General features: G+C 39.2%; 1 protein-coding gene across 2 annotated transcripts; it reads right to left on the reverse strand.

The window, feature by feature from the left end:
* Positions 1-3,498: 3,498 nt before the first annotated feature.
* Positions 3,499-25,907, reverse strand: LOC143885022 (vesicle-associated protein 1-3-like). 2 transcript variants are annotated; one of them, XM_077388968.1, is made up of 8 exons: positions 25,663-25,907; positions 25,299-25,369; positions 24,698-24,779; positions 24,430-24,545; positions 24,182-24,340; positions 24,014-24,055; positions 7,570-7,647; positions 3,499-3,841 (listed from the first exon to the last, which is right to left on the reverse strand). In XM_077388968.1, the coding sequence occupies exons 1-8, from the start codon at positions 25,712-25,714 to the stop codon at positions 3,728-3,730; spliced, it is 714 nt and encodes a 237-aa protein (XP_077245083.1). In that variant the 5' UTR covers positions 25,715-25,907; the 3' UTR covers positions 3,499-3,727. The 2 variants fall into 2 exon arrangements, with proteins under 2 accessions (XP_077245083.1, XP_077245084.1); XM_077388969.1 differs by lacking the exon at positions 7,570-7,647 and having other exon boundaries at positions 25,663-25,906.
* Positions 25,908-26,200: the final 293 nt, after the last annotated feature.

A 26,200-nucleotide genomic window follows, 5' to 3' on the forward strand; every position in this document is an offset into this window, starting at 1 on the left:
TTTCTTTGCAACTAACCAGCAAAAAATCCCTAGTCTTTGCTATGTAGTGAGAATTGTGCAACACTCACGAAGATATATTTGACGAAACAGAAGTCGGTGTTATCTATGAATCATTGACAAAAGAAAAAAGTCATAGTTTCTGTTAGTCTTGTGACCAGATTTTTTAGGGGATGTCACGAAGAAATTCGTCCAACAGTAAGCTACGAAAATGCCAGACTGGATGTACCGATTAGCACTTTCGTAGGTTGAGTTCCATTGGTTGACCTTGCATGTAAAAACCATTAATTTTTGGGGAGGTTGGCATCTCTTTGCACTGATTTTACAAGTATGTTGAGTAGTGCAGCATTATAATGCAGTCGGGTATATATGTAGAATTTTTACTTCTTTTTTTTTTTTTTTTTGACATAGGGTATCCCCACCCTAATTTTTAGGGCGGGACTATTCCCTACTGATGCTCGCAATCACCCGTAAACCACGTGCATTGGGTAAGCCCGAGGGGATTCGAACTCTCGTCACTGGGAGCATACTCATGACTTTAAGCCAAAGAACCACACCCGTATTTGTTAGAATTTTGACATCTGGTTGCAGCGAGTTCACAAGTATGTTGAGTTGTCCCAGCATTGTAATGCAATCCAGACGTAGGTAATGCCAAAGATTTAAAGACGGACAAGATTATGCAAGTAGAGGTAAGAGTAGAACCTTTTGCGTTCACAACAAGTTATACAGAAATCTCGGTAATAGTTTCAAAGGAGTTGCGTTAAAACAAAAGTGTTAGGAGGTTATTTGTTGAAATCATAAGCTTATAAGTACCAATCACTCCCAATAGTGCAATATAGAACCTAGGGCACATCCATACGGGTTTTCAAAACCAAAAGAGGCTGGGATTTATCCAAGCATAGATATCTTATATGAGGAATGCTAAACTGAAGGGTGCATGCCCTTGCAAAAATCAGCTGCAAAGGCGATCCCATTGGAACGAGTTCTACACTTCCATGCGCTGCCACCCTACCAAATACCTATTTCACTTCCCTTTCGAATTCTTCATCTACTACCACAACTGAAAATGCCTTCACCATTCCCCTTTCCTTCCTTTACATTGCACAATGGTCTCATTCGAAAGTGCCATATTTGTGGACCCCATCAAATCATAGCAGTGACTTGCCACGTCACTCAAATTGGTCCACCACTTTCTACCCGGCTAATTCAAATTTTAATAATCCCGCTTAAAGGCCTAAAGCTATTGTGCACCTCTAACCGTGCACGATAGTCAATCTATCAAATCCGATCATCGGCGGCCTCCACCTTGCGCCATTGCTCATTCCGGGGGATCCCGATTAAACCACCAAGCCAAAAACCCAATCTAACCCTAGAGACCACCATTTTTACCTTAACTTCTTCCCCTTCAACTTCACCAAAACCTAAAATCTTAATCCTACCTTTAATTTCACCCCATGAAAATGCATCACCATTCCCTCTTCCTTTCCTTTACATTGCACAATGGTCTCATTCGAAAGCGTCATATTTGTAGACCCCATCAAACCATAGCTGTGACCTGTCACGTCACTCAAATTGCTCCACCACTTTCTAGCCAGCTAATTCAAATTTTAAAAATCCCGCTCAAAGGCCTAAAGCTATTGTGCGCCTCTAACCGTGCACGATAGCCAATCCATCGAATCCGATCATCGGCGGCCTCCGCCTTGCGCCACCGCCCATTCCGGGGATCCCCATTAAACCATCAAGCCAAAAACCCTAATCTAACCTTAGAGACCACCACTTTTACCCTAACTTCTTCCCCTTCAACTTCACCAGAACCTAAAATCCTAATCCTACCCTTATTGTCACCTAATCCTAGAGCCCACCATTGTTCACCCTAATCCTACCCTTCTAGCCTCAACCTTGTACCTCAATCAAACCCCATCTTTACCCTCCAATCCAACCACTTCCTTTTTTTCCCAGAATCCATCCATCATTTTTCACACACATGCCATGTCCACCACTTCCGACAACTCATCAGCCCACTTTCTCCATCCACCCAACCCAGATCCGATCATTTTCCCAATAAATCCGGCTCATTTGGACCCGATCCGGCCATTTCGCACCTCCAGCCACCTTTGTTGCATCCCTGCGAGATCTGCGCAACTCCAGGCATCATCCGGCCACTAACACCTCCCTTGCCCAACAAGGGAGAGAAAGGAAAAGATCAAAAAATAAGAAAGTGATAGCTAAGAGAAAGAGAGACCAGAAAGGAAGAAAAGGGGGGAATATAAAAAGCAGAAAGAGAGAGAACAGGAAGAGATCAGAAAAGTAAAAGAAAAGAAGATAGGGGGAGAAAGAGATATTAGGAAAGGAGAGAGAGAGAGAGAGAGAGAGAGAGAGAAGCGAGAAACGAGAGACGAAATAGGAAAGAAAATGCCTCCCTCCCTAGGGTTTCCATCGACCTAGGGAAGCAACACATTCTAAGGTACTTAAAACCATGGTTTTAAATTTCCATTGAAACTTACACAAAACAACCTTAATATTTTTGTTTCCAAAACAAAGCTAAAAACTGAAACGCATTAGGAAATAAAAATTGTACGCATATTGGTGGTATACTATAACAATATGTAGTACGTGACTTTCTTTAAGTGCTGCTATGGAGACCGAGAGTGGGAAATAATATATCCCCACATGCCATGCCATGTGGCATGTGGGAGGGGTAGTTTTGCCATTTTCATGGAGAATAAGGCCAAAAATTAAGGGACAGATTGCTAATGCGTTGAGAGGCTATTTTCTTGGTTCCACTCTCGGTCCCAACTCGGTTACCATATCATTATTCAATTTATTTTTTATGAATTGCAAGTGTAATGTCATGTGTGTAATATGTATACATATTTATATGAATTACATGTGAAATGTGGCATGTACTGAATTATCAAACATGCGCGATATTCCATATTAAACTATTATGTATGTCATGGCTGATTCAAAACTGTGAAGCTAAGAGGTCGCAAATGGATTTTATAATATTGAGGCCCTGATTGTTTGGGCTTTTCATAACCCACTGTGAGTCCAAAACTGATTATTGGACTCAAATTTAAGTGTACTTTTAAATCCAATAATCAGTTTTGGGCTTACAATCCGTGCTCAAAAACCAAAACAGGGCCTGAGCCCAAAAAATAATCAACATGGTATCCAGAATTCCTTGGTTTATAATAACAGTTTAGGTGTTTTGAACTGTCTTCAACCCGAAAATAATTGAAAATGCAATGTTCCATGTGTTTACGATTAGGGGTACAATTCGGGTCAATTTTTGGGAATTTTAGTTGACCTTTTACCATAAAATCGGGTCAGGGTTCGGGGTGATTCCAAACTTCCAATTCACTTTTTAGCAAAAGTTGAACCTGACCCGACCCATTTAGCACGCCCTTAGCTATCCTCCGAAGCAAATAAAAAACAAGACTTCTAGAGAGTAAAAATGTCAGGACGAGAGTTTAGCTTCAAGCACAAAGAGATAAAGAGTGGCACAATTATCCCATCTCAAAGAAAAACGTATTAAAATTGAGATGAACATATATAAATAGATGGATCATAATTTCCCCCTTTTTTTACACTACTAGTAAGAAGTTTTCTTGAAGTTGGGTAAGAGTAAACTAAGCACAAGTTCTAATAATAGAAAAAAATGGAGGGCACGTAATGGATAGCTTACATAATCTTTGTGCACATGTCATCCCATTCTTATCCGTCCGCTTTAACTCACCTTAACGAGGAACCCAAACAAGATGCCAAGGATACCAATCACCACCACAAACACAAATGAGAAGCCGCTCGCATGGCTTTTGCTGATTTCTTTTCTTAGCAGCTCCTGCTCCACCAGAAGATGATACATTTAGAGAAGATAAAAAAAAAATCGAATGTCAATTTCAAAAAGGGAAAAATACAGATCCATCCCCTCAACTTTCTAACATTTTCAATGTTAATCCTGACTTTTCAAAGTCATCAACGATGATAACACCTCCTGACTTTTCACCCTATAGTTCAAAATTCATCAGACACCCCCTGACAATTTCTTCGTTCCCGTCCACCCCGTCACGTAACAAGCATTATTGAAAACTAAGGGGGTGTCATTGATGACTTCAAAAGGTCGGGGTTACCGTTGAAAATGTCCAAAAGTTGAGGGGGTGTATCTGTATTTTTCCCTTTCAAAAAATAACATGCAAAAAAAAAAACATAATATACATAAGACAGCATTCATCAGATAATGTATGGAAATCCTTCATTTAATAATGAAGCTAATGGCTGTGTGACAGTGTTTTCTATGTGGAAATCATCCGCTCAATGTAGCTTTTCAAGATTCTTTCCTAGTTGTCAGCTCTGCAACCTGCACCTATGACCGTCTTAAAGGTTTGAACTTTGAACAGAACATAGTCCATGACGGTTTTATACTCAAAGGTCTCTGAGTTTTGTGATATCATTTCCATTTCATTAAAAGTGATTCTCCAAGGAATTATTTAGCAATCAATATTACAAGAAAGTATTTGAACAAATATTTACTTGGATTAATATAGTCACTGATCCGACTTACGAAAAGCAAGATATAGAGGTTAAAGCAAGCTTTTGGGGGGTGCTTGAAAGTATTACAATATCAAAACAATGTATTACAATCTACATGGTAATTTTCTTGTAGCATGACACATTATTAAACATCAGAAAATAAAGTAAAAATTTGTAAGGCCATAAAGTGCGCCATGTTTAAAATATCGAAAGAGAAAAAGCAGTCTCTTAACTTGAAGCCCAAGAGGGACATTGTTTACAAGGCTATCGAGCCTTCCGAAAACACATAATCTTGCTTAAAGCCCAAATGAAGAAAAGAAACAAAAGAAAAGAAAATAAATGTGGCTTTGATTGAAAAAATCGACAAACAAAACTCAGTTCACACCCACTATGCTAAACAAAACTCAGATGCTCTACCATCATACAATCACAAGTTCGGGTGAAGTCTCCACAGGAGTCTACCATAGCGAAAAGCCACATCCAGTGGAGACCACCTAAACTGATAATATACTCCACCCTTAGGCTGCACTACTGGTAAAACCTCCACCTAAATAACCCATCAGCTCACGCAGCAAAGGCAGGATGGATACATGAAAATCCTTTGAATTGTTCCAGTAACCCAAGAAAACAGATTTCGGTGAAGGATTCATGTACAATAAAGTACAGCAAAGGATTTAACATGAAAAATATTTGCAACATTGCACCCGAAACCTGGATTGGGCTATTAATTAAAAATTGTAAAATGCATAGATATGCAAGAAGGTGTGGACATGCACATGGCAACCCCTATTTTGGCATTATATATGCATCTATGTGTGTGAGGAAACATATTGCACATAATTTTCATATATGAAGTACAATATTGGTTATCCAACATGCTATATTGTTTTATATGACATAACACAAGAAGCGACTAAATCATCTCGTGGGGGTTTGAAAAACCATACCACGAATTAGAGAAAAACTCCCATGAAACATGTGAAGGTCCTTCAACTCCGTGAAAGAGCCAAAGCTCTCTTCACAAAGGATATTTCAAAAAAATTCTTTATTCAAAGCTATCTCTTTTCTTCCTCATATCATTACATTATATAGATGGCCAAAACCTAAAAATGGAAACCCTAAATGCCAACTTACCTAAACAATTAATCTCAATCTTCCATCTAAAGCAGCACAAATTAAAGTTAGAAACATGATAGAAATAGCCCTAAAATACAAATCCCGTGATAGATAAAGTGGCTGGTGTTCGGTGCAACGACTTCATCCCATCGTGCATGTGTCGGAGATACCCTGTGCTATGATACCAAATAATGCAGGAACGTCGAGCAGCAACACAAGATGGAGATCACACGCAACGACTAAATCATCTTATGGGGGCTTGAAAACTCATACCACGGTTTTAGAGCACACGTGATGGTCCTTCAACTACATGAAACTCTAAATGCTAACTTACCTAAACAATTAATCTCAATCTTTCATCTAAAGCAACCCAAATAAAAGTTAGAAACATTACTAAAATAACCCTAAAATATAAATCCCACAATAGATATGCAGCATGTCCGTAAATCGTCCATAACTTCATCAAATCATGTCTAAATCACGTGATCTTAGGCTCGTTAGATATATAATCAAAAAATCTTTCTATGTAAACCAAAATCAAGCCAAATGAACAAGATTTGATGCCCAAAAAATGCTACAAATAAGATGACGAAATAGAAGTTGAAAGACTTGTTCCACACCGCACGTTCTATATCAACAACCATTGTCATACTCCCACTTCTCCGCAGGCTTTCATGACCTACCCACAATAAAGTGAATCATTGTAACCAGGATAATTTGGTGAACAAAATCTTTTCTAATGACCTGGTCCAGCTGCCATAGTCTGTGGGATGATCGCAGATATTCGCCATATGGCTTTTTGGTCCTACTAGATTTATATTTATATTTATCCAATTGTATAAATGCAATACAGAAATGAGATGGCAGTTTTCAGTTTATGGTGCCATGGTTCAGGGACTGAAGTCAACATGAATGGCCAAACATGAATTAGGATTATGATTGTGGCCAAAATGATTACACATATTATGGTGAAATATAATTATCAAAAAAGTGATTCCACATATTATGAGGATTACAATTAGGATCTTATAGGGGTTGTTTGGTTTGCAGATTGCGGAGTCGGGATAGCAGAGATTCCCAGATCCTACTTTATCTGATGTTTGGTTGCACATTGAAAATCAGAAAGGGGATCCAGTCACACTTAACCCCGAAAATGGACATAATTGCAATTGAAGTAGCACTTACCATCATTTTTCTGGGTAAGAGGCAACCACAGTTCGACAAGGTTCCTATCCTGGCTCTACTACGACTCACCAAACAACCCCATCAGGATATAAAGTGTCTCAGATGGAAGGCCAACATGTACAAAAGATACCAATGACCATTATAAAATATGCAACAATATGGGTAATGATAAAACCATGCATTTGCAATACCATTAAGCCATGTTTGGCAGCCATGTAATTTTTTCCATGGATTATTGGTTTATCAAGTTGTGGGGGGGAGGGGGAGTGGGAGAGGGAGAGAATTGAGAGGGCATGAGTGACATGAGAGTGAGAAGTCGCTAAAAAATAATACCCTCTCAATTCTTCCCTTCCAACTCTCCCCACCCCTCTCTCAACACTCGGTAAGCTAATATTCCAGGGAAAAATATTTCATGGTTGCCAAACATGACCTTAGCTGTAACAAACATTACCGACAAAAAGTACTGAAATCATGTAGGGATTATAAGCCTGAACACAAAATGTCAGCATGAGGTCATTAAAAATAAAAAAATGTAAGCATTAGGAAAATAAGGTCCCAGAAGAAAGATCCAATTGTGCGGTTGGGAATGAGGATGATTTCCTGCATGTCGCTGGCAAAACAGTGCCACAAGGTGGAATATGGAAGTAACAATTGCTCGGGTTCTAGCACTAATACAATAGAATTATAAATTGAACACAGGTAAAATGACTTGAGAGCACAGGAACATTTAAACCATACCAACTCTTGGTGAAGCTTCTGATTTTGTTGAATGGCAGAGGTTTTCTCCTCAGTCAATTTGGAAATAATAGCCCATGCCTGAAGAAAAAAATCTTATTAGCAATTTGATATCCACAACAATAATATATAAACGATCAGAAACTTTGCATGAAAGGTCGGGGCTTTAATTAAGACAATGTAGAAGATGTCATAATTGTGGTTTTGAATGAGACAATCTTTTCGTTTTTATATGGATTTTAATCCTTCACACTTAGTTGGGGTGGGTGCATTTCCCTTCAGAAAAATATCAAAATAGGCAATTTTTTATTTATTTGAAATTATAGCGATAAAAAATGGGCAAATTATAGAGATAAAAAAATGCATTGTGGCATTGCTCCAGATTCCATTTCATATTAGAATTTTTCAAAAATTCCATCCAAAGCAGAATGGAAATGACAACTAAGGCCCCTTGAGCTTTTGAAGAAACCATTTGGCATGATGTTAATAAGGATGGAAAACCAAGCATATGTGATGCAGTGCCAACATGGTAGCCATGTCATGCCTAGGAGGTTTTGGTGGAGTTCCAAGGTGCAGTCCCTCATTAATGTTGCTGGCCCGTTTTGAACCTGATTTTTGAGCTTCTAAATGGAAGAATTATGGAAAGTGGTAAACTACAAAGTTGTATGTCTCTTTGAGATCTTTCCAACAAGTATTTGTGCTTGAAAATTGGACAAGAGGGTAGAAAGTTATGGCAGTTTTTGTGGACTGTGTCTGTGGGTTCCCAAAACAGTCAAAGTTAGTGAGTTCCTATGCAATTAATGTTATGTTAGTCCCTAAGCTAGCTAGTGGAGGAGCTTGAACGAATTTGCTTTGGTTTTCTTTTATTTAAAGAGTTAGAAACTATCTTGAGAGGGGATTTTTTTATGTTGATTAACTTATGTAATTGATGGAATATCAATTGGGTTAAGCATTGCTCTCATTTTCTTCTTCTTCTCTAAGTTGTGTTCTTGTGTTCTAATTATTTTCTTCTTCCCTCTTAAGCACCCGCATTATCTGGTATTAGAGCCAACAATACTCTCTTGGGCTAGCTTCGATTTGATTTTCATGGCGGCACGAAGAGGTAGAGGAAGGCGTGGTAACCAAATGATGGAAGATTTGAGAGATGAAAGAGATGATGAACTTCAAGCGCTTCAAAGACAAGTTGAACAACTTACCATGCGTCTTGAACGCCGAGAGGCTCGTAGTGAGCGTGGTGGATCAAGCCATGGAGGTTCTAGTGATGAATCCGATGTGAATCCCTTCGCCAATACTCGTGAGGAGGCTAGGTTGGGAAGGTTCTATCGTGATTTCGACACCGTCAAGATTGACTTGCCGGAGTTCCATGGTCGTCTATAACCCGAAGATTTTCTTGAATGGCTTAGTGCCATTGAGAAGTTCTTTGATTACAAGGAGACACCCGAAAGCCAACGTGTGAAGCTTGTGGCTACAAGGCTTCGTGGCTACGCTTCAACATGGTGGGATAAGGTTCAAGAGATGAGAATCCGCAAAGGAAAGCGTAAGATCTCTTCTTGGGAGAAAATGAAGTCAAGGCTTAAGGAGAAATTTCTTCCGTTGAATTTTTCCCAAATTATCTTTTCTCAATTCAACAACCTACGCCAAGAATCTAAGAGTGTGTTGGACTATACCGAAGAATTCTACAAACTCATGGCTCGTAATGATATTCAAGAGGGTGAAGATCAACTTGTGGTAAGGTATGTTGATGGTTTGAAGTTTTCCATTCGTGATGAGGTGGAAATGCACCGATCGTTGAGCGTCAATGATGCTTATCAATTAGCCTTGAAGGTGGAGGCTAAGCATTTTCGTCGTGATGCTAAAAAGTATGTGGATGTTCGTAGTCTCTATCCTTCTTCTAAAGGTGAATCTTCACATGGTGGAGGTACAAAGTCAAGGTCCGAATATTTCAACAAAAATTCTACAAAATCAGCCCCTACACATCAAGTTGGAAATCAGCCCAATCGTCCCAACAATTCAAATGCTTGTTTCAAGTGTGGTCAAGTTGGCCATCGTTTCAAAGATTGTCCAAAGAGGCAAGTAGTGGCCTTCGGTGATGAAGAAAATGATGAGGATCTTATTGACTATTCAAATCAACCCATATATGATGAGGAAGATGGCATACAAAATGAAGAAATCGAACCCGAAGAAGGAGAAAGTTTGGTGATCCAAAGAGCACTTCCTACACCAAAGGTTGAAACCGATGATGATTGGCTTCGTTCCGATATCTTCAAGACTCAATGCGAATCTCATGACAAGGTTTGCTCCATTGTGATCGATAGTGGGAGTTGTGAGAACATCGTATCTCATAAAATGGTGAACAAGCACAAGCTCAAAACCGAACAACATCCAAAGCCGTATCGGATTGCATGGTTCAAGAAAGGGTATGAGAGTAACTTTTTTATTTCCAAGAACGAATTTAATCAAGAGACCAATGATAATGGTAAATTCAATGCTCTACTTGTTGTTGAAACTAACGAGGAGTACGAGGAACTTCAACGGCAATTCAATGAATTCATCACCAAAGAAATTGGATCTAATTGCATATTAGGTGAACCGATGGATATTGAAGTGATGGGTGAATGGAAAAATATTACATCGATTTTTTCATCCAATTACATCGATCCATTTTTATTCGATCCTACATTGAAGCTCACAGTTGATATTTATATATTCAAACATGTTCAAAATCTAGACAAATTATCACTTCTTCATGGAGATTATGAAGCGGAGTTTGATCTTGGGAAGTTTCAATTGATGATAATTCTTCGATACTTCAAGGTTCGAGGGCGAGTTTTCTTTAACCAAGGAAGTTTAGCAAATTTCAAGATCGTGTGGATGCCCATTTTCAAGTGCTTAAGAAAATTGGGGATAATGCATTCAAGGTTGAGCTCCCTCCAAATATCAATTCTCACCCAACTTCAATAAGACTTGACAACTTATCATGGAGAGCTTGATGAGAACTCGTGGGCGAGTTCTTTCTCACCCGGAAATAATGATGCAGTGCCAACATGGTAGCCATGTCATGCCTAGGAGGTTTTGGTGGAGTTCCAAGGTGCAGTCCCTCATTAATGTTGCTGGCCCGTTTTGAACCTGATTTTTGAGCTTCTAAATGGAAGAATTATGAAAAGTGGTAAACTACAAAGTTGTAGGTCTCTTGGAGATCTTTCCAACAAGTATTTGTGCTTGAAAATTGGACAAGAGGGTAAAAAGTTATGGCAGTTTTTGTGGACTGTGTCTGTGGGTTCCCAAAACAGTCAAAGTTAGTGAGTTCCTATGCAATTAATGTTATGTTAGTCCCTAAGCTAGCTAGTGGAGGAGCTTGAACGAATTTGCTTTGGTTTTCTTTTATTTAAAGAGTTAGAAACTATCTTGAGAGGGGATTTTTTGATGTTGATTAACTTATGTAATTGATGGAATATCAATTGGGTTGAGCATTGCTCCCATTTTCTTCTTCTTCTCTAAGTTGTGTTCTTGTATTCTAATTTTCTTCTTCTTCCCTCTTAAGCACCCGCATTAATATGTTACGCATGCCTTGATACATAGCCTCCACTTCATTCCAAAGCCCAATTTTCCTAACAAAAAATTCAAAAATTCTCATTCAAGTCTTCCGTAAGTTTTTTCCATGTCAATCTTGCACAGGATTCCTCCATCTAATCCTTATAGTGTGGGAGTCGATGCACTCATGAGCAATAATGAGCTCATCTAAATTTTGGGGCAACACCAAACCAAAGCCCCTTGAGATCATGAGATAATAGGATCCAAGGCTCCCTTCAATCTTGTGCAAACAACTTAGCAGGAATGGTGTGCATGCTGCCAACTAGGCTAATCAGTTTGTAATCTTTTAGTTCCTCTGCACCTTCCTTTTTGGAGATTGGAGTGGTGAAATTATCATCGGTATACTTTCTTTAGTATGTCATGAGAACCGTAGGAAAGAGGTTGGCGGCAGCGTAGGAACTAGGAAGGAAAGAGATTGACGGGAATGGTAGGAAGCAAAGAGATCCGTAAGAAGGTTGGGCAGCGTTGGCAAGAGATTGATGAGAAAGAAGTACAGCGTGGTTAGAGATGAGATTGGAATTGTGGGTAGTGAGACTTCAGGAATTTCAGTTATCATTGCTTCTGCGAGAAGTGCAGACCAAATTTGAAAAGAGAAGGGTCACCTCTCAACACTGTAAGAAACCGTTCCAACCGCCCGCCCTCCCGAGGGCAGGCATTGTAGTTTATGTAGGTACATCAATTTTGGTAGGCAAAAACTTTGTTGCCGCTTCTTCCTGAGAAGAAAGGGTTGTTAGTCCCTACTTCCAATGAGTGGGGAACAAGCTGCCAGAGGCAGTTAAGCTTGTTGGAATTGGTTCATGGTCAGATGGTCACCCAACCATTCAAAGGCTAGAAGGCATCTAGAGCACAGTCCTACTAAGAATGGGATGGTAGTGCCTCTCGATGGTTGATCGGACAATGGCAACGAGTAGTGATAGAGGATTCGGCATCTTGCCTGTCTGACTGTTTCTAAAGAAACCCCTAATTGGAAGGGGTTAAAGATGGGAAATTTAGAGATGCTTTCTTTTTTTAATGGTGGAGGCTTTCTTGCTATCAATTAGAAAAAGTGTGGCCTTATGTGATGCAGGAACGGCGTATGATCGATAATGATGATGATGATCTGATCAAAAATTACGTAGGATAATTGTGGTGCTTAAAAGCTAACCCACGTTTGGAGGGAACTCCACGAAATTAGTGTAAAAACATCTTTTCTCCACAAAACTCACTTTTCATTCAATATTTAATCGTCAGAAACTAAGCTCTTCTTATTCCATACGTCCAATATTTAAAGACATGTAGTCTTCCCAATTACATTCAATATTAATTAAAAGAAGCAACCACTAATAAAATAAATTCCAAGTCCTATTCAAAGCAATGGCTAAAATAACTTAAGTTACTTTTAAAACAACTAAGCATATAAACTTGCTAACTTAGAAGGGCTAAAATCAAAATAAGAAACTTTAAGGCAACACACTCATTAATTCGAAACATGTTGACATGCTACATGGCATGCCAACATTAGATGAAATTCTAAATTTCGGGTTGCTTGTGGGCCCTCTTGGAATGAGCCATCCATGCCATGTGGCCATGGATGATGTGCTCGTATTCCCCTGCATCATACCCCCTTCTTAAAAAGAGCTCGACCACGAGTTTAGTTCGGTCTAGTTGACGATTTTGGAAGGATCAGGACGGTTAAAATAGAGCTACTTCTCACACCTACCTTGAACTGAAGGCCTAACGCATCAGATAAAACTTGGAATCACACCCAGAGAGTACGATCCGAAAATTGCCCATGAATCCACTAGGGAAGAAGAAGACGACGTTAGAATCCACTAGGGAAGAAGAGAGAAGAAGGGAAGAAGAAGACGACGTTAGAATCCACTAGGGAAGAAGAGAGAAGAAGGGAAGAAGAACCCTAGAATCCACTAGGAAAGAAGAGAGAGAGAGAGAGAGAGAGAGAGAGAGAGAGAGAGAGAAGCTTTTGCTTTATTCAATATGCCATTAATGCTAACTCATGATTTACAACCTCCTATATAAAAGAAAATGGTAAATGAAAGTGGTAAAAGAAAGAAATAAACAACAGTTAGAATAATAATCTTGCCAACTAAAAAAAATATCTACCAAAAGAAAGAAAGATATACTAATCCTAGTGAAGAAAGAAAGTTACTAATACTAGTGTCTTACGTCGGTCCGTCCCACTTGAAAAAAAAACTCGCCCTCGAGTTTAGACAAAAATGAAGAGAACAAGCTGAAATTTAGACCCGTCGTGGAATAGATCTCTACAAATGAACTGCTTGATTCGACTTTAAATTGAAATCCTTTCCATCGAATCAGATAGTTCCATCTGCCTGGTAATCCGGCATGTGTGGACAGGTAGTTGGACTGGATTCAATTAGAAATCATGCCTTCGATAAACTCTTTGATCTGAGGTAGCTGAGGCAAAATGTATCCTTTATTATACTCGGTATGAACGGCGTTGTTATAGAGATGAGATAAATCTTTGTCCGTCATCTCTGACTCGTGCGCTGCAACTCGGAATTTCATCACGATTCTCCACCGAGTGATCTTGGCTCTCCAGGCTTTATGAATGATGTTGGCGCCATATTTTGTACACAAGTAATCAACTCGAGCGATCATTTGTTGCTACCAACTCTGAATCTTGATTGCAAAACTAATGTACCTCTTATATTCGCTTCTGGCCCGGTACATGGACCATGTCTTTTGGATTAGAAGACACACGTTTTTCTCCTTGCACGATCTTTGGCCTTCTGGGCTTTCTCATATCTCAATTTAGATTGAATTCTCAAAGACTCTCGATACGTAGCTAGTGCAAATTCTCTAATAAAGGGATTACGTACTTCGTACCAACAACTTAAGGGTGATTGTTCCAATCTCTGTCGCTTTATCAAGAATGATTTGGCATGAAGGCCAACGATCTCTTTTGCACACTTAATTGCCTCAGCATGGCTCAAGCCATATTTATCTATATATCTCTCAATTTCATCAATCCAGGCCATGCATCCCAACTCGCAATCACCATACCCAAAGAAGGGCGAGATAACTGATAGGTCCATATATGAAAATATGCTTATCTTTGCCTACTTGACTCGAGCCTGCATGTAAGGAAGATGAACCAAATACTGCACGCAGAACGATCTAGGGTAGTAACCGAAGGTTAAGATCAAGGTGCAGATAGAGAGGGATTATGGTTCTGATTATGAAAAGGGACGCGTGGTAATAATGTTGGGACTAGGTTTCTCGGCCATCTTCCTTTTTTAATGAATTCATCCTGCCATTTCAACAAAAAAAATGCTGGGACTAGGTTTAGTGGAGGCTCCGTAAAGGTAATTGGGGTGATTAGAGATTAATCAAATAGGAACTTGGATTTGAAAATACTAAGTTCTAATAAGCGGGGGGTGGCTCGTTATGGCTATAATAGCTATAATAGAGAAAGATGGGCTGAAAACAAGGGGATTATATGCTGACTTTGTAAAGGACATTGGACTGGTTTTGTAGGAATGAGAGTGAGATTTCAAGTAAATTGGGAAAAGGTGGTTTGGGTAGGTTTTCTTTTTTTGGGCTATGGGAATAAGAGGTTCTTTGGTTGGGTTTTAAGTTGTCTTGGGCAGCTGAAATAAAAGACTATTGGTGGTGGTATTGTGAGGACTAAACTTAAGTGATGGTTTGGATTGAAGTTAGGAAGGTAAGATGGATGGGTAAAAGGTAGCCGTATTCGGCATTTTTTTCGACAGGTGAAGGTTAACTCAAACGATGGAATTTGCGCAAGGGAAGGGGCAATTCTGGGAAGTTTCCATGAAAGAGAGATGGGGTTTGTGTGGAAACCCAATAGGCTGGAACAGGCGGGATTCGGTAGCTTGGATAGGAAGTTTTGAAGAGTAATATGGAGTTGCAAAAACAGAAATTTTTATGGCTGTTAAAGAGGGCTATTAATGACAAAAATTCAGGAATAGAAAGGGGAAAGGTGCGGCTAGTCTTTAGGGATTTTCAAAGATAGCAATTCGGTTCAATTTTTTGGGAAAGTATCTTGCACATAACTAACAGGGATTTTGGTTAAGTGTGTGGTTTTAGAAAGTTGGATAAAGATGGTGCCTAAAAACTAGGAAAAGGGGGGTTCTCTGGGAAGTTGAAGAAGAAAGATCTTGTAGGTTATTAATGGACCGTTTTGGGTTAAAATCTGCAGGGAAGATGAGAAGGGTGCCGGCTAAAGTAAAAGAGAGATGAGGTGGTTTTCTTTTCTTTACTTTTTTGGGGTGACCTGAGAACACATGTTATTGGCAACAAATCAAGGCTGCAAGAAGAAGTCCTTGCGGGAAGTTTAGAGGGGGGTAAGTGGCAGTTTGTAGTGTTTGGCGAGTGCTATGGAGTGTAACAGAAGATGGCTGAAGCAAACAGAAAGGGACCCCTAAAGTTTATGGGTTTGGATCATAGGAAGTGGGGAAAAAAAGGTCTAGGTATTAAAGTGAGTTATGGACTTATGGGATGGTGGGTTGTTGGGCTGTATTTTCGGATGCAAACGATGGGGTTGCAAAGTTGATCGGGCTGCTATTGGGTAGAAACATGAAGGTGGGATGAGGTCAAGGGAGAAAAAATAACCTGAAAATAGCTAGCCGGGCCCAGCTGTGCGGGAAATAAGCATCATAAATCCGAGCCTCGGTTGATGATGTTTGCCGGCGGACGCAAGCAGGATCGATCCGAGGAGAGGCCTCGCTCTGATACCAACTAACGCAATGGATCAAACGTGGAATCGCACCCGAAGCGTACGAACCGAAAATTGCCCTAGAATCCACTAGGGAAGAAGAAGAAGACCCTAGAATCCACTAAGAAAGAAGAGAGAAGGGAAGAAGAACCCTAGAATCCACTAGGAAAGAAGAGAGATAAAGAAAAGCTTTTGCTTTATTCAATATCTCATTAATGTTAACTCATGATTTACAACCTCTTATACAAAAGAAAGTGGTAAAAGAAAGAAAGAAACAATAATTAGAATAATAATCTTGCCAACTAAAAAAATTCTACCAAAAGAAAGAAAGAGATACTAATCCTAGTGAAGAAAACAAGAAAGAAAGTTACTAATACTAGTGTCCTACGTCAAGGCCTCTCCAACAAATCAAATACTTCCATCGTACTATTAATTTGGCACTTTTGGGTGGGTGACAAAACTTGATTCAACTAGAAAACGTGCTCTCAATATGCCGGTCGAACCGAGGTAGTTGAAGTAGAAAGAACCCGTCACCATTATCAACGGTGGGGCAATCGTCGAGGTAGGGCCAATCCTTGTCCTTTAAGGCTTGCTCCATTCCCCGGCGCAATTCTTGTTCTTCATAAAATTGTTCCTCTACTTGACATTCCGGTTTGCTATTTGTGATTTGTAGATCTTCCATAGGTGGATTTTGATGCACCCGAGAACACTACCGAGTGATTTGAATCCTCCAGGAGTGTTGAATGACAAATGTAGCCCATTTGATTTTCAAGTAGTTGTCATGGGCAATCTTTCGACGAACCCAACTCTGAATAATGTTGGCGGAAGTGACCTAACATTTGTATTCATTCTTAGCCCTGTACATTCGCCGTGTCTTTTGAATTATAAGACAGACGGCTTTCCTTCTAGCAAATTCCTTGGCCTTTTGGGCTTTCTGCTCAAGTATTCTTCTAGCCTGAAACTTCAAGGACTGTTGATAAGTTACCGATGCAAATGTTTTCAAAAAATGTTCACGCAATTCCTACCAATTACTAAACGGTGGTTTTCTCAATTCGCGTCGCCTGTGTTCCATGAGTATCCAAAATGATTAAGCATGATGGCAGATGGGCTACAATCTTCCTAGCACGCCGAATCATGTCTTTGTGGGCCAGTCTGTATTGCTCATAACACGTCTCGATGGCCCCAATCCAAGTAATGCACTGGTGCTCGCACTCACCATAGCCAAAGGAGATGGGAATTCCATACGATTGCTCCATCGGTTAGAGAATCATCAACTTCCCGAATCCACATTAGATATAACTCTTGCAGAGCTTAGCTCTTATACCAATTGACGCAGGACGGCATGCAATCAGCAACGGAGAAGGCGATTCGGTCAAAATTAGGATTACAAAGAATAATTGTGGTGCTTAAAAGCTAACTCGCGTTTGGAGGGAAACTCCAAGAAATGAGTGTACAAACACCTTTTCTCCACAAAACTCACTTTTCATTCAATATTTTAATGGCCAAAAAACAAGCTCTTCTTCTTATTCCATAGGTCCAATATTTAAAGACATGTATTCTTTCCAATTACATTCAATATTAATTAAAAGAAGCAACACTAATAAAATAGATCCTAAGTCCTATTCAAAGCAATGGCTAAAATAACTTATGAAAGTTACTTTTAAAACACCCTAAGAATACCATTCAAAAAAAAAACCTACGAATATAAACTTGCTAACTTAAGGACTAAAATCAAAATAAGAAACTTTAAGAAGGCAACACACTCATTAATTGGAAAGGCATTGACATGCTACTAGGCATGCCAACATTAGATGAAATTCTAAATTTGGGGTTGCTAATGGGCCCTCTTGGAATGGGCCATCCATGCCATGGGGCATGGATGATGTGCCCACATGCCATGCCATGTTGGCCATCCAGGCCATGTGGGCATGGATGATGTGCTCGTATGCAAGGTTTTAAGTTTCGGTTTTGATTTCGGCCACCACGGAAAGGGAAACATTTCGGTTCTAGTGGAAATTTCGGTGTAAAATCAGGGAAACGTACGAAAACATTTGCAGCTGATAGAATTTAAAGACAAAACTTCAGTAAAGGCTATAATAAACACAAATACGCACTTAGAAATCATGATATAAGCAAGACAACCATCCATAATGGTTTAAAAATATCAAACACCTAATGAAATGTACTGTCTTGCATGTCAAACAATTTAGTACCTGCCAAATTTCGCATGTAATTCATATAAATATTTATAAATAATGCATGCACCACATTTTCTATTCACTTTATGTAAATATAATTATATAATACAGAATAGTATAGTATACGACTATTACACTTATGATTTTGGTTCATGCATTTATGTCATTTCGGTTTCCGTGGGGATGGAAACAGAAACATTTCGGTCATTTCGTGCCGGTTCGGTGGAGATTTAAAACCATGCTTGTATGCCCCTACATCTTTATGAATATTAGGATTATTGAGGATGGGTTTATTCTCCTAATCTTCCAATCAGAAGGAGGGGCAAATGACGTTCTTCAATGTATAGGGAATGGGGATCTCAATAGTTTATGGGGTTTTAAGAAGCGGTTTCTAGGGATCCATTCCATCCCCTATGAAATATGGATCAGATTTTTCAATATCCCTTTCTATGTGTGGGGAGGAGAGACAGCCAAAAAGCCTGGGGTGGCCACCGATCATATTGGAGTCTTTGGCTGGGCTAGTGTCAAGGCAGTGTTGAAGAATTTTTAAGCCATGTCGAAATTGTTGAAGGTTCAGGTCGATAATTAATGTTTCGAGATCAAGGGGGGATGTTGGATCAAATGGTGGGAGGCAGTTCACGAAGGAGCAAGCGAAAGGAATAATGTGTGCTATCATGCGATGGTCTCTGTTGGTGGGGCTAGGTGGTCCCTCCATCCCAAGGGGAGTTCGAGCTAAAAAGCTATGCCAAGCACTCCTGGGGGCCCCAAATATGGATCATCTTCACAAAGGCAAGGATGCTTTAATGGATTCTCCATCTCACGGTGCTAGGAATGACGTGGAGGGAGAGAGAATTGCAGGTAATGAGGTTGGGAGTGACATGTGGCGATTTGGGGTATCCATTCAGCTCCTTTGAGAATTCCGTGAATTCAAAATTTGTATTTACGGAAGTTCCCAATGCTTCCTTGTATTTTGACAGTTCTATCATTGACATAGTTGTCCAGCCAACTACCCATGGTTTTAAATTTCCCCGAAACGACCGAAATGTTTCAATTTCCATCCCCACCAAAACGAAATCTACATGATTTCCTGTCACCTCATTATTTCCCCAAAAATTTGACCAAAAATCTAGAAATTTGATCGCAATTTGACCAAAATTCTCGGAATTTGACTGAAATGGTCAGTACGACAAAAAATGGAAAGAAGTTATTTTTTGCATTTCATTAATGTATAGAATGATATTTGGCAAGTAATATCATGATATTTTCATCTTTTAATGATACATGTGTTGCATGGATTCGGATTCTCGTGACGGGATCCGACACAAATTCGAGGTGTCAGATTCGGCAAACCCCAAAAAGTAGGATTCGTCGATTTGGTAATTTTTATTAAATAAAATAAAAAATTTAAAAATTTAAATAATATGTATATATATATATATATATAGAGAGAGAGAGAGAAGTGTAGCTACACATACGTGTAGCTAACTTAGCTACACCAACAGCTTAAAATACAGTGGGCCCCACATTGTTTGGGTGATGCAAACCATTCATTTGATGGGCCCTCATATAGATAGGGTGTGCCCAAAAAATCAGCTCTATAGGATCATCCCAACCCTACGATTTGTGGAGGCAAAAATGGACGCGTAAAAACCTTCACAAATCTGTCCATTTTTGCCTCCACAGTTTGAAGGGTGGGGATGATCCTATGGAGCTGATTTTTTGGGCACACCCTATCAATGTGAGGGTCTATCAAATGAATGGTTTGGATCACCCAAACAATATGGGCCCACTGTATTTTAAGCCGTTGGTGTAGCTAAGTTAGCTACACGTATGTGTAGCTTCACTTAACTCATATATATATATACGGAAAAGTGTTGCTACTCGGTCTTGTAGCTAAGCTTATCTACTCGGTCGGGTTAAATACAGTGGGGGCCCACATTGTTTGGGTGATCCAAACCATTCATTTGAAAGCCCCTTACCTAGATAGGGTGTCCACAAAAAATCAGACCCATAGGATGATCCTAACCCATCCAACAGTGGAGGGAAAATGAGCAGATTTGTGGAGAAACTGTCTCTATCCATTTTTTCCCATTTTTCCCTCCACTATTGGATGGGTCAGGATGATCCTATGGATTTGATTTTTTGTGGACACCCTATCTAGGTAAAGGGCTTTCAAATGAATGGTTTGGATCACCCAAACAATGTGGGCCCCCATTGTTTTTAGCCGACCGAGTAGATAAGCTTATCTACAAGACCGAGTATATATATATATATATATATATATATATATATATATATATAGAGCTGATTTTTTGTGGACACCCTATCTATGATGGGGCCTATCAAATGAATGCTTTAGATCACCACAAAAAATGTGGGACCCAAGTGTTTTTGGTCGCCGGACTAGAGAATGATCTCTAGTCGGCAGACTAGAAACACTTTTCTCATATATATATATATGAGGAAAGTGTTGGTGAGCTTAAGCGCCCCAATCACATGGGTCCCACATTTTCTGTGGTGATCCAAACCATTCATTTGCAAGGCCCTATCATAGATAGGGTGTGTACCAAAAATCAGCTCCATAGGATCATCCTAACCCCTCCATTTGTGGAGGACAAAAATGGGGAGATTTGTGGACAAATAATGTTTGTCCATTTTGACCTCCACAAATGGATGGGTTAGGATGATCCTATGGAGCTGATTTTTGGTACACACCCCATCTATGTAAGGGCCTTTCAAATGAATCCGTTGGATCATCCTAACAAAGTAGGCCCCAATGTGATTGGGCGCTTAAGCTCACCATAAGTTTGGTGAGCTTAAGCTCACCAACACTTTCCTCTATATATATATATATATATTAATGAAAAAAGTGAGGGTCGAGACGTTAGAATTTTTATTATGAGAGTTTAAGAAGGGGAAAGAGGGGTCGATGTTCACGGATGGAAGGTCGATGTGCTAGGGCTTTTATTAAAGGAGTATGGGTTGTGCACATTTAAAGGGAAAATATACAGGATTCGCATTTTAAAACAAACAACGATGTGTCGGATTCGCCCGAAAAAATAGGATTCGTGCGGGACACGGCTACAACAAGAATCCGGGTGTGTCCCATGCGAATCCATGTCCAATTCGCACGTGGAGACGTGTCAACACGGATTCGGCATAGGGGGGCAAAGAATCCATGCAACACAGAACGAAACCTATCCTATCAGACCAGATCATTTTAGAAGTGACAACAATAACCATGACTCCTAATTCGACCAAAATAAATCAAGGAGCCGATAGGAACACCATTGCTGTTGTTCAACGTGTGATTAATATAACAAGAAGTATGATAAACCCAATTTATTTATTTTTATATGAATATTTTGATAAGCAAATGACAAGTATTATGATTTATATGATTGTGCCTGTTAAATTGTGTCACACCGAGGTAATATGGGTTGGAGTATATGTAAAGAGTATTATGGATCATTAGGTTTAAAGTCAGCGATGAGATAGCAGAAGCAGGCATTTTTCATAATCACTAAGTCAAAAGCTGACAAGGAAGAGTATCTTAAATCGTCAAGCAAATAAGAAATTGAAAAGAGATAAAAGGTTCATTACGTGCAAGGAAGCGAAGAACTGATTGGATAGCCTATTCATTCTGTATATTTTAGGGTTTGAATTATGGTTCTTATTTGATGGATGCCCATATTTTTCCAAGGAAAAATATGAGCTGGTTGAAGTATAAAGGGGGTCAACTTGTAAAATGATCCAAACCATTAATCAGTTAGGCCTTGTAAAGTTGTAATGAATGGGGTCACACATCAAAATCCATTTTCATTGGATTCTAACCCTCTGATTTGTGGATGTTAAATGGATGGCAGAAAACAGAGGCAATGGTCTGTATTTACGGCCACTGATTGGAGGATTAGAATCGTTAGATGGGAATGAATTTTGATGTGTGGCTCATCCATAACAAGGCCTAACAGATAAATGTTTTAGATCATTAAATAAGTGAGGCCGATCTGTACTACTAGCTCAAATTTTTCTTTGGAAAATATATGTGCATCCATCATATAAGAACCCATTTTTAAAAATGTTTCAATATCAGGGTATTTCCCAAAGCCACGGTCGACATGTTCACTAAGTTTTCAAAGTGGCCATTTAAGGAAAAATTGTAGAGTACTTCGGAGAATATCTTCTTTTATGGTATCGTGAAACAATTGGCACAAGAGGTACAAGAGATTGTTCAAGAAACACAAATGAAGTGGCAGACCTTATTGCAAGAGAAGGCGTGGAAATTGAGGTATCAGCTCTGGGTTAATATCTTCCACTATACAACTGTTTTGTGATTGTTCAAAAGGGCGGTGTAAGCCCAATGGTTTCCACCTTGGCATTCCCATCTTATTTTGATGATTCCAATACACAAGTGATTTATGATCACTAATGTGTTTGATTGTCTAAGTTGTAGATCACATTGGTGCTAAGACAACATTGCTTAAATTAAGGCCAAAGAAGATCTCATTGGACCACATTATGAAGGCCAAAGACATCGGAGATCCAAGACGAATGAAGACTTGAAGAATCGTATTGAAGATCGAATTCAATTTAGATTGTATAGATCCAATCTTAGTTTTAGATTTTAAGAGGCATAATTAAGTTAATCTCACACACCCTAAATGTATAAAAGATTGTCCTTGTGGTGTTCCAACACTTTGGAACCCTCGTAACAATCCCAACTTGGTATAAAGTTGGAAGCCCAAAAACAAGAATTGAAAATCTGCTTGTCATAGGCTTCTCGGAACTCCAAGAGAATTCTCGGAGCTCCGAGACATTCCTCGGAGCTCCGAGAAATGGTCCAGTAGCCTTTTTTCAATTTCTGTTTGTATTCCCGGAACTCCGAGATTTTTTCTCGGAACTCCGAGATCACTATAACGGCCAGATTTATAGCCGTTGGGAATTTTGCTGGAATTACCACAATGCCACTGAACGGTCATATTTGGGTTTTTCTATAAATATGGGCATTCCAAACACCCCAATAACAAATCCTACCACTCTTAAACTCTACTTGAATATCCCAAGAGTGAATCAAAGCTTGTTTATGCCTCTCATCCTCTAAGATTAGGATTTGGATCATTAGGCTCAAAGTTGTACATCTTATTTGTAAACCCTTGTGAAGGATTTTTAGTTCTTTCTTTCTTATTCAGGAACTTTGCATCGGGCTAGTGTTCGGAGAAGCGTAGCCCACTCTCCGTGGTGAAGATCGCCACCAAGGTTAAAGGCGGTTGGAATTTTATAATCGGCATTGATCTTCGCCGAAGTTAAGAAGATCACATAGTGAAGCCATCAGCGGGTTTTTTGTTGGTGGAGTGGAGTAGGCCTCACGTTTTGAGGACCGAACCACTTTAAATCTCGGGTGCACTCTCTCTTGAACTCTAGCTCTTTATTTGTATTGCACCTCTAGATTTAACTTGTGTGCTTGAATTTCATTGTTGATCTCTTAATTTTCAAATTTAGGTTTGAGTTTTCAAAAGGTTAAAACTTACTAAGCAACCTAATAATTTTCACTCCTTATAGTTGCCATTTCGGGACCACCCTTGGATTTTCAGGCGGCCCAGTGCACGAGGCTCCCACCATTGCGGGGCCTGGGGAGGGCTAGATGTACATAAAATTTTATTTCTCTGGTACTACCTTGGCGAGGTGGGCCATCTCGTCCTGGATGTTGTAGATTTCTTTACCACGGTATTACTATATTTTTCTCTCACCTCTCAAAAGAAAGAAAGTTATATTAATTATAAATAGCTTCAATCTGCCGTGTTATTATAAATAAAGAGCCAACATCTCCAACACTTGCAACCATAGAAGAGAAAGAATGTAGAATATATGTTTTATCAAAAGTAATAGTTCCCAATACAACTTAACCAAGATATAATAATTTTTGAAATGCAATTTGCAACCCTCTTAAGGAATACAGACTTACCTCTGACTTTTTCTCGCTCGATTCATCAACAGATCTTGACACCTGAAAAAATTCTCCCAACATTAAATCTATGCGCAGTTCAAACAAATTGGAAGAGAACACATCAAAAATAGTTGAACCATAAAGGTCATTCAGAAAGGAAAAAGTCTAGTGAAAAGAAATACTTACAGCATCAAACAAGGAATTTTGGTTTCCATTGTCTAGCAAAGAAGCCCTCGGTGAATTTCCTTCTTCTGATCCTTCGGGAACTGGTGAGGGGGGATTAGCAGGAATATAAACCACCCTCAGTTTGACCTCCTCAACAACCTTTCCATCTTCTTTGCTGAACTGCAAGACCAATTTATGCCAGATGAAACTCAGAAAGAAATATCATAGCAATATTTGATATCAAAAGGCAATAGACAAAACCATCCAACCATGTCCGGGGTTATGTCCTTTGTGGTTGTGCTGTGATTTGCAACAACACTCTGAAGAAGGAACTTATCTTTGCACTGAAAATCAAGTGGAGCTTCCTTTTGGGCTTGCATTGTCACTAGGAAAACAAAGACAAAAAAAAAAACATAGAAAGTAATCAAAATTTATGACCGATAGAATGTAACCCCAAATAGAAGTGATCCATATCAGTAAGCAAAACCAATAGAAGCTAACAACAATGATAAAGAGAACCGATCGAGCAGGGCTCACCTGTAACATTACATGCCGACCCAGGCAAAACAATTCCCGTGTTAGGACGCACGCTGTATTTCTTCGGGTTAGTTGTTTTAACCTAAAACAAATAAATATAATCCGGGGCTAAGTCACAAATATCATTCTCGGGAATTTCTCGGCAAGAGAAAATCTATGGATATATTAATTTTCTTTACTTTTTTGGGTTTATAACAAGAAACAAACGATAAACAAACAATTTTAAAAAATATATATATAAAACTATATAAATTAAAAAAATATATCGGGATATTATCGAATTAAATGAAAATATCGCTATATTTTTTAAAATTTTCGGGATTATTTCAGTTTTGTTGTTTTATCAAAATGTTTTGTTAAATGTTTTATTAATTTTCAGTTTTGTTAAATGATAAAATCGCTATATTTTGAAAATAGCGGAGACATTTGTGACATGGATCCAGGACCGTGCCGAAAGAGAAACAGCATATCCACATACTAGTAGTAAATTTAGGGTCTCATCAGCAAAAATCACAACTACGTCAAAAAGTGAAAAATCAGGCAATAATAAAAGAAACGAATACTACTTGACTGTGAAATCCAATGTAGAGCAAAAAATTACCTTAAAGGCCACATACTGTTCTGTCTTGTTAATCAGTTGCAGAGAACATGAGCTCTGCTTCTTTAATTCAACTTCTCATACCATACAATGAAAGAAAAATAATATTAGAGAAATCAAAATCACCCACAAAGATATTACTCAAACAGCAAAACCCACAAAAAAAAAAAAACAAATGGGTATTATGTATAATAACATCACAATTCACACCCAACTCATAATAAAGCAATAAAAAAAGTACCAACGATGAAATCAAAGAAAATAACGACATGGGCTATTGTGATTTCACAGCAAAGATATGAGATCATTGTTGATCAATTAAAGAAGAGAAGAAAAATCTGAAATTAGAGAGAAAAAGAGGACTTACATGGAAATTTGAGTTCTGTAGGTTGGATGCTAAGGATATCCCCGTTAATCATACCTAAATCCCCTATTTTAGTTCACTTGAAGAAAAGAGGATGTGTTTACCTACGCGTGGGGAAAAGGATGGAAAAGAGAGGGATATGGAGAAGGATCGTGGGAAAGGGCAAATGAGGAGCTCTCTCTCTCTCTCTCAACCTACCTTCTTTAGTTTCAAATTTTGTTAGAATAGGCACTTTAAACCCATCCCATACAAAGCCGGATCCTACCTTTTCTCATAACTAGGCATGCCCAACTCATGACTATAGCATACCTATGCATCCGCGGTCCATGGTGTCCCACTTTGTGACGACACTCACTCCTGCCTCTTTTTTTCTCGGTGGCCCTTTCCACAAGTCGCCCCCCCCTTCCAAGGTGGCCCACACTATGGCAACTTCACTTTGGCTTTTTACGAGGTAGCCCTTTCCAAGTAGTCCTGTCCACGAGTTGTGCCTTCCGTGACTTGAACACGAGACACGATGGTTGCTCTATAGCTCCAGAGCTGA

Source organism: Tasmannia lanceolata, unplaced genomic scaffold (genome assembly GCF_043159265.1).
Source record: "Tasmannia lanceolata isolate RefF3 unplaced genomic scaffold, GAP_Taslan_0.1 ptg000008l, whole genome shotgun sequence".
In the NCBI taxonomy this organism is placed as follows: domain Eukaryota; kingdom Viridiplantae; phylum Streptophyta; class Magnoliopsida; order Canellales; family Winteraceae; genus Tasmannia; species Tasmannia lanceolata.